At 33.8% G+C, this 16000-nt stretch overlaps 1 protein-coding gene across 1 annotated transcript in view; it reads left to right on the top strand.

Moving 5' to 3' along the window:
• Positions 1–12394, top strand: part of PAX1 (paired box 1) — a 51907-nt gene extending 39513 nt beyond the window's left edge. The window contains exon 5 of the mRNA XM_075341449.1: positions 12324–12394. Within this exon, the coding sequence (XP_075197564.1) occupies positions 12324–12394 (71 nt within the window). The remainder of the gene's footprint in view (positions 1–12323) is intronic.
• Positions 12395–16000: the final 3606 nt, after the last annotated feature.

The raw sequence follows: 16000 nt of genomic DNA, 5'->3' as shown, positions 1-16000 counted from the left end.
AATTTCCATACAGTACCATCCAATAATCAGACCTAATACTTGTGGAAAGTGTCTGTTATATATAGTTAGCAATAACAAGTAGTTGTAAATATTAAGACCAAATTCTATTGCTGTTTAATTCTTTTGACTTGTTGAACGTCTAATGGGAAAATGTAGGGATCATATAATAAATGTTATAGGACTCATGAAAGGAGTGAATATGTGAGGAAAATTTACTAATATATTTCTTTTTTTCTCTACCTGGTGTAGGGGCATAGTCTGATCATTATTTTTAGGGTGTAAGTTTTTAGGTGATGAAAAAGATGTATGACTTGTATCCAATATTTTCTCTATTGATTTATTTGTTAAAAATCGTAACATAAGGAAAAGTACATTTTTGTAAAAACATATGCTTTTCCCATTTTTATATCTTTTTTACATTTTTTTTAAATAACATTGAGGTCAAAGTAGAATGGGTTAGTTAACTCATGGCAAAAATATTTCAATTGTGAATTCCCATATAAAAGCATTAGCCTTAATGTACCTGGTGTACCTTTATGTAGTCTCAATAAACATATGTATGGTTGTCTAGTGAAAATGTAAAGAATTTCTTCCAATTTTCTATGACATATTAAAAAATATGTTGGTGATATGCAAATAGTACGATAAAAACAATAAAGCAGTAAAAACAATAAATATGACAATAAAAACATTAAAACATTAAAAACAATAAATCTTACAATAAAAAGAATAAAAGAGTAAAAACAATAAATATGACATAAAAAAACAATAAAACTATAAATACTGCAATAAAAATAAAACAGTAAAAACAATAAATATGACAATAAAATTAATAAAACTATAAAAACAATAAATATTACAATAAAGACAATTAAACAGTAAAAACAATAAATATTGCAAAAAATAAAACAATAAAAATAATAAATATTACAGTAAAATCAAGAAACTAAAATAATAAGTATTACTATAAAAACAATAAAATACTAAAAACATTAAATATTCCAAAAAAGAATAAATATTACAGTACAAACTACAAAACAGTAAAAACATTAAATGTTAAAATAAAAACAATAAATAAAATAGAACGGTAAAAATAATAAATATTAGAATAAAAACATTAAAAACAGTAAATATTACAATAAAAACAAAATGTTACATAGAGACCCTCTTGGTACATGACCCACATTATACCTTTATAGCAAACAAAAAAAAAAATAAAAAAAAATAAAAATATCTATATCTATCTATCTATCTATATATTTATATATATATATATATATATATATATATATATATATATATATATATATATATATATATAAATATATATATATAGTTTATCTTATAGTTTATTATATTTATGGCTAACTTCTATTAGTTCCATATCAATCTAATTATCATTGTAATATAAAAAGTTTTCGCTACAATGTTACAGTGGCCATGCCAATAATAATTTATTCGTCCAACAGCTAAACAATATATTATTAACAATAATCTCATGTTTTCTGTAGATTTAAAATAAATAAATACATAAATAAATAAAAAAAATAAAATATATATATGTCCTTGAAAAGATAATTTCAATATTCTTTATGATTGAGAAGGAATCAGTGGCGGTTATGTTCAATGTGTATAGACTGTGTATAGAATGTGTATAGACTGGATGAATATGGCCACTAAGTACATGTAGTATATGATGAGAAAAAAATAAAAATTGCAATTAATAAAAAAATGTGATAGGTGTGGTTTACGGTTGTGACGTTCCCATGTATGTAAATATTATTTTATTCATAATCAAGGCCGTTGTTTAGTTTTACAACCAGCTTTAACAGTTGTTGAGCAGGTTGTGACTGTATGTTTGTGTATGTGTGTGCTGATGTGAATGCTTGTGTGTGTGCGTGAGTTTATGTGGGTATGTCTGTACATATGTCTGTTTACATAGAATAGTAAAATGAATGGGAGGACACAGGACCCCTGAGCAAAACTGTATAAGGGCCCTCTGCAATCCAATAGTTTATCATAATTTACTATTTTATGTGTCTTTGACAAATGCGTTTTTCAGCTTTTAGGTTGGGAGTGGACCCTATACCTTTTGGGCTGAACAGGTTGCACCACTGATATGACCACCCCTATAAATTGTTAATGGATATTGTAAGTCATTAACCCTTGACTCAAAGTGATCCAATGCAGATGGGTAAAACTACTGATTTTTTTTCATGGTACCAGACAAGGGTTAAAGCGATAGTTATACAGCTTTGTTATTGCTCAATACAAATTTATTGGTTCATAAAGCAATAGTTGAATAGCAATAGTTAAATTGCTGCTAGTGAGTTTTCGGACCATATACACCATATAGTTCTTTGGAGAACTCACTCATGCAGGAAATTAAGCCAATCCATTACCATGGCACCATTTTCTTGTGAGTAATGGATTATTATTATTAATTTTATAGCACCATTGATTCCATGGTACTGTACATGTGATGGAGTTTACATACAAAATCTCAATTAAAGTGACCAAACTGACAATCACAGATTGGATCAGAGGAGAGGGGGCCGTACATCTGAAAAACCATTTTATTCATTTTCATGGGAGTCAAACTAAGAGCAACAATCCACATTGTTCTGTCGTGAACATTTTTTTTTAATGATTTATCTTTTTCTTTCCTTGGTTGAGATAAAAGATTAAAAACTCTGTTCCCATCACTTTGATAAGGTGAAAATAGTTATATTGTTCAATCAAGATAATTGGCATACTGATTAGAAGCATATGGAAGGGGATCTAATATGACTGTCATTTTGTTCATAAATCATGTAAAAATGTAACACTTGACACCCATGCAAAATCAGTATTAGATGAGATGCACAGCTAAAAAAAGAAATCTGGACAAAACCCACCAACTCGAAACCATCGCTGTGCTTTATCATAAAGCCTTACAATGCAGATTTATAAAAACTGACTAATAGAATAATTGACCGTGTTATTCAAGGCATGCAATCAGAACTCATCTTACAACTTTTACATTGCCTTGAAGGAGTGAATGCTGCACTGTGATTGGTTGTTGTGGAATATGAGGTCCATTTTTATTTTAGTTTGGATAAATCCCCCACAATGTCAGGATTTTAACCTAAACGAAAAAACTGAAGGGGGAAAAAGCGCAATAGGGTGTTATCCAACAAACATGCAAAAATTATAAGGGAATGTGCTCATCTTATGGGGTTGAGTGTCACAGAACCTGATTCAAACCATGTAATCAGCTGCTGTAGAGTCCATGCGCTTAACAAGCCGAAGTAGATCAGGAAGAAAGGGAATGTGGCGCTAATACTGAGCTGCCGAAGATATGACATAAATCCAAAGATGATGAAATGAATGTGGCTTTATTCTACGCGTTTTGAAGTGTCTCCCCCCTTCTTCATCAGGATTTCCTGATGAAGAAGTGGGGAGACACTTCGAAACGCGTAGAATAAAACCACCTTCACTTGATCATCTTAGGATTTTAACCGGATATAATCGAAAAAAATCCAATGATTTTAATATTTAGTTTTGAATTTCTTTACATTAAAGGGGTATTCCAATTTCCAAGATCATATCCCAATATGTAGAAGGCCACAATTATTTCTGAAAGAGACAAAGAAGGCGGAGATGGTGTTTTATCCGAGTGGAAAATAAGATAATATGCACAGGAGCACTCACCTAGAGTAGTTGTGAAGGTCACAACTACCAACTAAGCAGAAATGATCACCACAATGGCTGCCGCAGACCCAGGAGATGAATCAGTGTATGTAGGGTGAAAGGGTTAATCCATGCTGCCTTGTAGATCAGTGATTTTGTGTCCTGAAGAAAGAGTTGTATAGACTCTGAAACACATTGAATAATTAAATCACAAAGATTACTTCTCCCAAGTGATTTCCTTTTTCTACAAGGAAGCACGGATTAACCCTTTCCTTTCACCCCATGTATACTGATTATGTAGAAGGTGTAATATTAATAATATTAGCAAATACCTCCAATTAGAAATGTAGTATAGCTCTCCTGATATAGCCAGGACTCTTATCTGATGTGTAGGGCATGGCCTAATATAGTTCTTCTAATTGACTGTGTTGCTTACCTCATGTGCAGGGTATTGCAGCTTAGGTATCCACAGTTACAACTATTCATATAGTGACAGTTAGTTGCTTGTGTTTGTAACCATGGATACCTAAGAAGCAATGCACTGCACATGAAGTAAGTGACATAGTGAATCAAAAGAACTATACTTTGCAATGCACTGCACATGAGGTAAGAGACATGGCTCTCTCAGGAGAACTACACTACATTTATAATTGGAGGTATGTGCTAGTATTATTATTATACCTGCTACATAGTGGGATAGGATTTTGTAGTTGGAAATACCCCTTTAAGGCCAAGTTTTTTCAATGAGTCTTTGCTGTGGGTTTGTCTTAGGCTATGTTCCAATGATGAGCTTTTGATGAGGTTTTGACACTACGTCTGACTATAAGATTAAAGAATGCAATAAAACTAGCACAGATAAAGTTAATCTAAAACAGATTTGTGGTAAATAATGAGACTCATTAGGCCTGATATTGCCAGTTATATATAATTAGTAATATGTAATAAGTAATTTCCTTGTGATTTTAGTGACAGTAAGGCCGTGTTCACACAATGAGCTTTTGGTCAGCTTTTGACACTGGGTATTTTTGCTGCGTCAGAACTACAGATTCTTACTTTTCCAGCAAAGTGGATGGGATTTATAGAAATCTCAAGCCCACTGTGTTTTTTTTTATTGTATACTGTGTAGTGACCTGCGGCGTGTTTCTGACATTTCCAACATGTCAATTTCTCTTGTGGTAAATATATCTTTGTGAGTTTTCTCCGTAGACTTGAATAAGAAAAAGAAATTCAGAGGTTATTAAACGCAAATGCATTTTTACTGCATTTCCACAGGATAAAAGCACAACAATTGTATGTAGTCAAGCACATGATTTTATTAGTAAAGTTTTATTTAAATCTATGAAACAAGAAATAGCCAAAACAGCTTTATTTAAAACATTACATACAAAGAAGAGACATAAACTGCAGCTGAAAAAAAATGTCAAAAACGTAGAAAAAATGCAATGAAAATAGGCAAGTAACTAAGGCCATGTGCACATGATGAGTATTTGGTGAGATTTTACCTCAGTATTTGTAAGGCCGGTGCCACACTTGCGAGTGCCTCGTGTGTATCTCGCGCGAATCTCGTGGTGCATCACCCGGCACGGACTCACACTCTCCTCACAGGAGTGGATCGGTTGCATGCATCTCTATGCAGCTGAGACGCTCTTGTCCGGACAGCGTGTGGCCGTGACAGGTGATGCAACACGAGACTTGTGGAGATACACGCGAGGCACTCGCCAGTGTGACACTGGCCTAAGTCAAAACCAGGAGCGGAACAATCAGAGGAAAAGTTTAATAGAAACACGTCACCCCTTTGTTACCCACTCCTGGTTTTGACTTACAAATCCTGAGGTAAAAACTCACCGAATATTCTACGTGTGCACGTGGCATTAATAATGATACTATATATGCAATCTAAGGACACGTGCACACGTTCAGTATTTGATGAGTTTTTTACCTCGGTATTTGTAAACCAAAACCAAGAGTGGGTAGGAAATGCCAGACGTGGTGCCCGTGTTTCTATTATACTTTTCCTCTGATTGTCCCACTCCTGGTTTTCAGTAACAAATACGGAGGTAAAAATTTACCAAATACTCAACGCATGCACATTATCTAAACGTCCATGTCTGAACCAGTAAGGCCACATGCACACGTTGAGTATTTGGTGAGTTTTTTACCTCAGTATTTGTAGCCAAAACCAGGAGTGGGTGATAAATACAGAAGTGGTGCTCATGTTTTTATTATACTTTTCCTCTGATTTTTCCACTCCTGGTTTTGGCAACAAATACTGAGGTAAAAAACTTACCAAATGCTGAATTTGTGAACATGGCAGAATTTCTGTACCTATTATTTAAATTAGGCCACTTGCATTTTAATTATTGTGTTTTTGTGTGTATTTTTTACATGCGTTTCTATTGCATCTTTTATGCTATGTTTTTTGTTTCTTTTTGCTGTGTCATGCTGTCAATAAAGCTGCTTTGTTTTTGATACTTCCTGGTATTTGGCTTTGACAAAACTTTATTGATATACTTATGTGTGTTTCTGATGCATGTCCACCATGGTAACACACTATAAACACATGATCGTTTTTTACCTTGTGATTTCCCACATCTAATGAAAGTTTATGGGGAAAATCTAGACTTAAACTCAGCATGACCACAAGAGAAATTGAAATGCTGCGGATTTGAAATGCACCGCAGGTTAGTTTACGCTGAGTAAAAAAGAAGCACAGTGGGCAGGAGATTTCTATAAATCCCATCCACTTTGCTAGAACCGTAAAGGGCACTTTACACGCTGTGATACCGCTATCAATATCGCTAGCGAGCGTACCCGCCCCCGTCAGTTGTACGTCACGGGCAAATCGCTGCCCGTTGCGCACAACATCGCTTACACCTGTCACACGGACTTACCTTCCCTGCGACGTCGCTGTGGCCGGCGATCCTCCTCCTTTCTAAGGGGGTGGTTCGTGCGGCGTCACAGCGAAGTCACACGGCATCCATCCAATAGAAGAGGAGGGGCGGAGATGAGTGGGCGGAATATCCCGCCCACCTCCTTCCTTCCTCATTGCCGGTGGACGCAGGTGAGGAGATGTTCGTCGTTCCTGCGGTATCACACATAGTGATGTGTGTTGTCGCAGGAACGACGAACAACCAGTGGCATGCACCACCAACCACATTATGAAATTGGAGCGACGTGTCAACAATCAACGATTTTTGATGTTTTTGCGATCGTTGATCGTCGCTCCTAGGTGTCACACGCTGCGATGTCGCTAACAACGCCGGATGTGCGTCACTAACGACGTGACCCCGATGATATATTGTTAGCGATGCCGCAGCATCGAAAGCACCCTTAAGAGACAAAAAAGAAAGACTTACGTGCCAAAGCTTGCAAAAAAAAAATATAAATATTTTTTGAGATGTATTGCATATTAGAATGGCCATTCTCATACCTGCCCAGTAGCCACGTCACAGCAACCTCATTGTACTAGGTCCTACTCTATATTACTACCTCTTTCATGGTTTAAGAACCATATATATTTGGTAAAATAGAGACCCACCATTAAAGGATAAAAACACCTGTGGTTAAAGAGGGAGCAGGGCCTGGAAGCACGGTCAGTCAATTGGACATAATCCACAAATATTATATCCAGACAAAAAACAAGACTTACATGCCAAAGCTTGCAACTAAAAAAACAAAAAAGCAAAAAAAAATTCTAAATATTTTTACACCTCAAAAAATATTTAGAATGGTTTTTTTTTTAGAATTGTAAGATGCTGTGGTTCTGACATAGCAAAAATACTGTGTCAAAAACTCACCAAAAGCTCATTGCGTGAACGCGGCCTTACTGTCACAAAAATCACTTTTTATCTATTATCAATTATATATAAATGCAATATCTGGCCTAATGAGTCTCATTATTTACAATCTGTTTTAGATTAAGACTATCTGTGCTACTTTTATCGTGCTTTTTAACCTTATAATCTGCGATTAGATGACTGAGTTTGCCTTTCCTGGGGTATCAGAATAAGTTTTCTTGTATTTAAAATGATCATAACGGGAGTCAGAACTGTATCAGTTGTGTGGGTATTGGTACCAGTTGTCTGACTATCGGTACCAGTTGTCTGGCTCTTGGTACCAGTTGTCTGGCTATTCGTATCAGTTGTTTGGCTATTGGTACCATTTGTCTGCTTATTGGTAATAGTTGTCTAGCTAATGGCACCAGTTGTCTAGCTAATGGTACCAGTTGTCTGGCTATTGGTACCAGTTGTCTAGCTATTCGTATCAGTTGTTTGGCTATTGGCACCATTTGTCTGCTTATTGGTAATAGTTGTTTAGCTATTAGCACCAGTTGTCTAGCTAATGGTACCAATTGTCTAACTATTGGTACCAGTCATTTGGCAATTTGGTAACAGTTGTCTGGCTATTGGTATTATTGTCTAGCTATTGGTAACAGTTGTCTAGCCATTAGTACCAGTTGTTTGGCTATTGGTAATAGTTGTCTAGCTCTATTGGCACCAGTTGTATGGCTCTATTGGCACCAGTTGTCTGGCTATTGGTACCAGTTGTCTGGCCATTGGTAACAGTTGTCTGGCTATTGGTATCAGTTGTCCAGCTATTAGCACCAGTTATCTGGCTATTGGTAACAGTTGTCTGGCTGTTGGTACCAGTTGTTTGGCTATTGGTATCAGTTTTATGGCTATTGGTAACAGTTGTCTGGCTCTATTGGCACCAGTTGTATGGCTCTATTGGCACCAGTTGTCTGGCTATTGGTACCAGTTGTCTGGCCATTGGTAACAGTTGTCAGGCTATTGGTATCAGTTGTCTGGCTATTGGTACCAGTTGTCTGGCTATTGGTACCAGTTGTCTGGCTATTCGTATCAGTTGTTTGGCTATTGGCACCAGTTGTCTGCTTATTGGTAATAGTTATCTAGCTATTAGCACCAGTTGTGCTAGCTAATGGTACCAATTGTCTAACTATTGGTACCAGTCGTTTGGCGATTTGGTAATAGTTGTCTGATTATTGGTACCTATTGTCTAGCTATTGGTAACAGTTGTCTAGCCATTAGTACCAGTTGTCTGGCTATTGGTACCAGTTGTCTGGCTATTGGTATCAGTTGTCCAGCTATTAGCACCAGTTATCTGGCTATTGGTAACAGTTGTCTGGCTGTTGGTACCAGTTGTTTGGCTATTGGTATCAGTTTTATGGCTATTGGTAACAGTTGTCTGGCTCTGTTGGCACCAGTTGTATGGCTCTATTGGCACCAGTTGTCTGGCTATTGGTACCAATTGTCTGGCCATTGGTAACAGTTGTCAGGCTATTGGTATCAGTTGTCTGGCTATTGGTAACAGTTGTCTGGCTACTGGTATCAGTTTTCTGGCTACTGGTACTACCGTAGTTGTCTGGCTCTATTGGCACCAGTTGTCTTGCTATTGGCACCAGTTGTCTAGCTATTGGTACCAATTGTCTTGTCTGGCTATTGGTAACAGATTTCTGGCTATTGGCACCAGTTGTCCGGCTATTGGTAGCAGTTGTCTGGCTATTGGTACTCGTTATCTGGCTACTGCTATTAGTTGTTTGGTTATTGGTATCCATTGTCTGGCTATTTGTAACAGTTATGAAAATATGGAGCTGAACTGAAACATGAAGCATTTTTACATATTCTCTTTGTAGGGTCCAGCACAACAACTAATGCTCGGTTGAATGAATAAGATCTCATAGAAAACTGAAGTATCAGCTCCTACAATAATTTCCCTTCAACATTTTTAAAAGCAGCCCTGAGGACACCCCCCCAAATGGTCAGATACAGTGAAAAAAATTGTAATCAGTTAGAGCACATCCTTACACTTTGGCCTCATCGTTTATATTTTGGCATAGGGAAAAAAATAAAAAATTTTCATCAATGTTCTGGATCTGATTTTTATTTATATTTGGTTTGTGTGTCCATTGTTATCATCATTGTTACATTCGTTTTTATCATATGCAAATAATGCAAAAAAGAAATAAAAATAATTCAATGCTTCTATTGTCCAATAAAGAGTAAAAGACTGACAGCATAAGGATGATACATAAATAACATCCATATGTGTACTTGTTTTTATTATGTATACCCCTTTTCACATGTAACGCAACATGGCACTTAAATAATAATAATAATAATAATAATATAATGCCATTTTTTTCTTGGGTCTAAGGATTTTAATGGGCAGGTTTTATCTGTGATGCAAATAAAAAATTAATATATCTCCTTTTATTTTTGCCGCTGCTCCTTGGAATAAAAACATGGACAGGTGACCATCCCATATACTATACTATATGCAGTATGCTGTCTATATGTGAGCAGCATGAACATGTGACTATATTCATGAAAAATGGAAGAGTCATTGGAGCTATGCAGTCAATACTGTTGTGTGACAGGAGGTTCCATTAGGAGAAATAATATGGTGTCACCCAATGATACTGTGACCATAGGTTACTGTAGGGCTGCAGGTGGTCTCTTGATAGTTACTCTCCTATTTATTTCAATATTAGACTGTTTTCTCATTGGAAGTGCCTGACCTTTCCCCAATTACTGATGGGAACTCCGTTTCTACAGTGTGAAAAGATAGTCAGGGTTCATAAACTTGTATGACAAATTTTGCATTAAAGACTCACCAAAGTGGCCTGCTCTTTTGGGCATGACTGGGAAAGGCCCGGAAAGGATAATTATTATTCATCCTGTATGTTTTTGCTGGACTACGTGGTAGACTTTTCGTTTTTTCACTACTGCGCGGTATCATTAATTTTCATAAATGCCTGCACATGACATAACATGGCCTAATAATCTAGAATATGCCTTGTTAATACTTTTGCTATGAATCATTATGAATAATTTAATGCTATTGGTGTGGCTAAATCTCACGCTGTTCCTAAGTTAATTAGGCTTAAAACTACTGGGTGGACGGTGGATTCCCTCTTTATTTTGCAGTCCTTTTTATTCAATATTTATATAGTTAAGAATAAATATTTATGAATTTATATAGCAGTATATATATATATATATATATATATATATATATATATATATACGGTATATATATATATATATATATATATATATATATAGTGCTGTACAATGTTGTCTCAGGGAAGAAATACAGGATATATAGCGTTTAAATGAATTAAGAAGGAGCGAAAAACAGCCTAGGAGACCATCTACCATGTCTATGGCACAATAAAAAAAATATTAAAATTGTCAACATTAGGTATAAACACTATAGTGTAATTTTCATTATGTCCCATTCATGCCTTTGTATACAATTTTCTTAGATTTTTTTGAGAACTGTGAGAATTTGTTTCTTGAGTATACTTGGTTATTGGGTGACTTTTTCGGGGGATTGTAACTTTGTAAATGGATATTGATTATTATGGACTTGAATTTGCCACCAACTAAACTTGATGACCACTAATAAATAATCTGTGTTTGCACTAGCATTAACTTAGTCTTTATGGATCCTATGATGGATATGAATTATTTCTATAAAAGCTAAGATAATGCCAAAATAACATTAGATGGAATATTCAGTACTAATTCTGTCACAATCATTTTTTTATTGCGTAAAAATTGGAGGCTGTGTATGTGGGTTCAGATCCCAAAGTTTAAATTGGGGTGAAAATTTGTTTATCTGATTATACTTGGTCATTGGGTGACTTTTTTGGAATTATAGCTTTGTAAATGGAAATTGATTTGAATAAATTATGGACTTGAATTATTTGCACTCATTATTGTAAGATTAGTTTGCCACCAACTAAACTTGATGACCACTAATTAGATAATCTGTGTTTGCATTAGCATTAACTTTGTCGTTATGGATCATATGATGGATATGCATTCTTGTTATAGAATCTAAGACAATGCCAAAATAACATTAGTTGGAATAGTAAGTACTAATTCTAGTATCATAGTATCATAGTTTTTAAGGTTGAAGGGAGACTCTAAGTCCATCTAGTTCAACCCGTAGCCTAATTATTTTGTCACAATAATTTTTTTATTGGGTACAAATTGGAGGCTGTGCATGTGGGTTCAGATCCTAATGTTTGAATTGGGGTGAAAATTTGGCAAACATTGTCCAATATTATTATTTAGCCAAATAAGTTAACATTTATGAAAATCTAAATATTTTGAAAAAAAGTTTAATAGAACTGAGAGTCCTCAGTGGTTGATACTTTTAATGGCTAACTGAAAAGATGGTAATAAATAGCAGCTTTCGAGACAACTCAGGTCTATTCGTCAGTCATGGTATAACGCCTAATTTAGATCTATTCCCTTGTTTTCCTCTCCAAAAGGAAGATACAACTTTAACTTATTGTGAAATTAAAAGGCTTAAAATAGATGAACTTAAAATTTTATTGTAAGACACAAAAGAAAATATTTTACAATCTCAAACTCTTATTAAGAAAAAGGAATAAAAAGAAAAACAGCAAAAATTAAAACGGCTTCATAATTATCAAATCTGGTTTCTATTTTTGTCCTAACAAGTGAATGATTTCAAATTTGAATTAAAAAAACAAACAAAATAGACTGTTATTGTATCCCGTCCTTGTGATGGGCTGTGTAAGACTATTATAGGCATCTAATATCATTTTCAGTGTGTTAAATGAAATTTATTATATTTTCTCTTTCCTCTTTCAGTGATGAATAGGAAGCCAAGCAGTCCCATCATTAAACATCAACATCAGGATGCCTTGAGCAGTGTACATTGAATTTTAATACCTTTTTCATCAATTTAACAAACTGAGGCAAGGGAAGACTTTGACTTAATTTTGGCTATAGAGACATTGATGTAGTCACATGCCCTCGGCCTCTGGCTAAACTTGGTTCCTAAAGTGAAGGTTGACTATGGGACATGTCCATGCAGTCACAGACTAAAACTTTTTCAGAGAGGACTAAGAAAAGCAAGACAAGGTGAGGATCGATTTGGACATTGGATGAGCTGTTTACTTTAGAAAAATGATGCTATTGCTGAAAGCTCTTTCCTTCTCCTTACTATTTGCCGTCCACTCTTTTTCCTTACGGCCCATTGTATTCCCCTCTTGTTAACACCGTTTTTGTCTCCTAGAATTTACATTCTGAATTGATAACAGGATGTTGTATTTTCTTTTGCCTATTCTGATATTTAATTCATATTAGGGGAATATTGTTGTTATTTTTTTTTCCAAATGGTTGGAAGAAATTTTATGATGTGAAGCAATCTTTGTGAGTGTATTGTATATCCTAGATTGTAAATGTACAAATTAAATAACAGCATTTTATTTTATATTTTTATAACTCTAATTATCAGAAATAAATGGACTAAAACAGGAATGTCTGGATCAAATTGTAATTTTTTTTAATTCAATCTTGCCAAAGTTCTCTTAAGTCCAATATTTGTATAAATAATTCTCTGAGTTTAGAAGCGTGGAAAAAACAAATAATACTGCTAAAGATAGCTGCCCTGGACTACAGATCTATGTACACACTTTATTGTCAGATTAGATAAAAAAAAATATAATAATTTTATTATAACTAATATATTTGTGTCAGGTGCAGAAAAAAAAGATATAAAACCCCCAATGCAATTCACAATGAGATCTTCCCTAACACAAGAGGGCAGGTGGATTAAAATCTATTTTATTTGCTCACAAAATCCTTCTGAATTTACATTCATAGTAATATTGGTAATACAGGAATATGATGATTTTTTTTTTAAATAATAATTATTGTTTTAGTATATTAAAAAAAAAAGAAAAGGAAAATTAAAATATGTAAATACAAATAAATCTGTATCTATAATGTCTACCGACCTTTGTCTTTTTAAATATGAAAACTTTTAAAATTTAAAATCTAAAAAAATGTAATTTTTTATTTTTAAATGAGGCAAGTGACATGGATTTTTCTCTTCCTATTAGTCTCTCTCTTGCTATCAATCTGGAATTTGATCTATGTGCTTTTCTATTTGTCTCTCTTTTTGTATATCTATTATCTATCATTCTATCTATATTTATATCATCTATCTGTATTCTATCTATGCATGTATCTATCCTATCTATTTATTATCTATCTATCTATCTATCTATCTTTCGATCTATCTATCTATCTATCTATCTATCTATCTATCTATCCATCATCAATGTATCTCTTTCTATCTATCTTTAATCTATCTATCTATCTATCTATCTATCTATCTACAGTATCTTCTATGTATTTATTATCTATCTTTCAATCTATCTATCTATCTATCTATCTATCCTTCTATTTATGTATGTATCTATCTATCTATCTATCTATCTATCTATATATCCCTCTATCCCTCTATCTATCTATCTATCTATCTACTATCTATCTACAGTATCTATATCTACTTATTATCTATCTATCCTTTTATCTATCTGTCTTTCTGACTTCCATCTATCTATCTGTCTATTATCTATGTATATATCTATATATCTTTCTATCTATCCTTGTATCTATCTATCTATCTATCTATCTATCTATTTAGCCATCATCTATTTATCTTTCTATCTTCTATCTATCTACAGTATCTTCTATCTATCAATATATCTATCTATCTATCTACCTATCTATCTATCTATCTATCTATCTATCTATCTATCTATCTATCTATCCTATCTATCTATCTATCTATCTATCTATCCATCATCTATCTATCTATTTATTATCTAACTATCTATATATCCTTTTATCTATCTGTCTTCTATCTATCTATCTATCTATCTATCCACAGTATTGTCTATGTATCTATTATTTATTTATCTGTCTATGATCTCTCTATTATCTATGATCTCTCTATTATCTATCTATGATCTCTCTATTATCTATCTATGATCTCTCTATTATCTATCTATCTGGTACATATTTAACTATATTATCCCGTAGCACACAATTCCCACCCACCTGCTTTACCCAGTCCCTGTGTGGATCATATTAAATAATAACTCTCCACAATTTAGGCCTCATTCACAAGTATATTTTTTTCTTATGTGTGACAATAATTTTTTCAGTGTTCTCAAACTCTTTTTTAATGCTTGTGTCTCCTATGAAAAAAAAAAATCCTCAAAGTTTCTCATATCAACTAATCAGTGATAAATGGACGGCATTTGAATAACACATAGATGTCCTCTGAGTGTTCTGTTTTTATTTTTCTCTCCCAAACCCATTAACGCAATTGGGCAACCTTGATACTAAAATCAGATTATGTTAGGACATGTGAATATACCGATGGAAATTATGTAAAAAAAAAATGAACAGAAAACGTATAACAATAATGGACAGGTGAATGATCATGTTTCCACATGCAGTAAAGCAGCTTTTCAGATTTCTGCACTAAAATATGCAAAGAAATGTGTTCTGTTTATTGCATTTTTGTTATTTTTTATGCATTGTCCCTTTTTTTATTGTTTTTGTGTGGATTCGACACCATATTTTTAATGCACAAAAATGACAATTCTGCACTTAAAAAAGTAAAAGTGATTTTAAATGTGTTTTTTTCTGGCTCCCTATAAAAGTCTATGATGAAGTCTGCAAATGGGTCTCATAATACAGATGCATATTTTCAATTCGTATGATGTCTGTATTATGAATTCTTATTTATATCTGCTGTATGAAATGTTTAAAAATATTTAAAGAAAAAGAATCCTGACAAAATACAACTACAAATATAGAGCTAAAAGCAGACAAATCTATCTGTAGTTTAATTTTTACTTAGTATTATTTGGGCCACAGCTTGTGTTCCCATGGGACATTATCGTGTGGTTTTGCTTACTTTATGGACCATATTGGCATAATTAATGAAGGGAGCTGTATGAATGGTTTTGTTGGCTGTGGTTTAACCCTTGAATACACAAGGATGTATATACATAAGTAAAAAGCCCGACCCATATCTGGAGGTATGTATAGCCTTATACATATGGTGACAAAGCAGAGAATGCTTTCCAAATCTAGACATATTAATATGTATAATTATCCTAATTATCACCTGGGTCTGGCTATTATTAATACTAGCCATAGTAATGACTCAAAACAAAACACATTTATTTATTTATAAATTTTATTAAATAAACATCTAAAAACAATTAGGACTCTTTTCACACAATATATTTTTGTACATGTGCTATCCCTTATTTTTGCACCTTTATCATGTGTCTTTTATATGGACCGGTTGTGCACAAAAAAGAACAAAAAAGAGACATGTTTTTCTTCAGTCATGTTTAGATCAAACTTGTCAATGACCTTGTAAAACAAAATGGATAGCACATAGCTGTCATCTGAGTGCCGTCCATATTTTAAAGTTTAATAGGTTAGATATCGAA

This window comes from Anomaloglossus baeobatrachus, chromosome 3 (assembly GCF_048569485.1).
Source record: "Anomaloglossus baeobatrachus isolate aAnoBae1 chromosome 3, aAnoBae1.hap1, whole genome shotgun sequence".
Classification (NCBI taxonomy): Eukaryota; Metazoa; Chordata; class Amphibia; order Anura; family Aromobatidae; genus Anomaloglossus; species Anomaloglossus baeobatrachus.
This window is presented reverse-complemented; position numbering and strand designations above follow the sequence as displayed.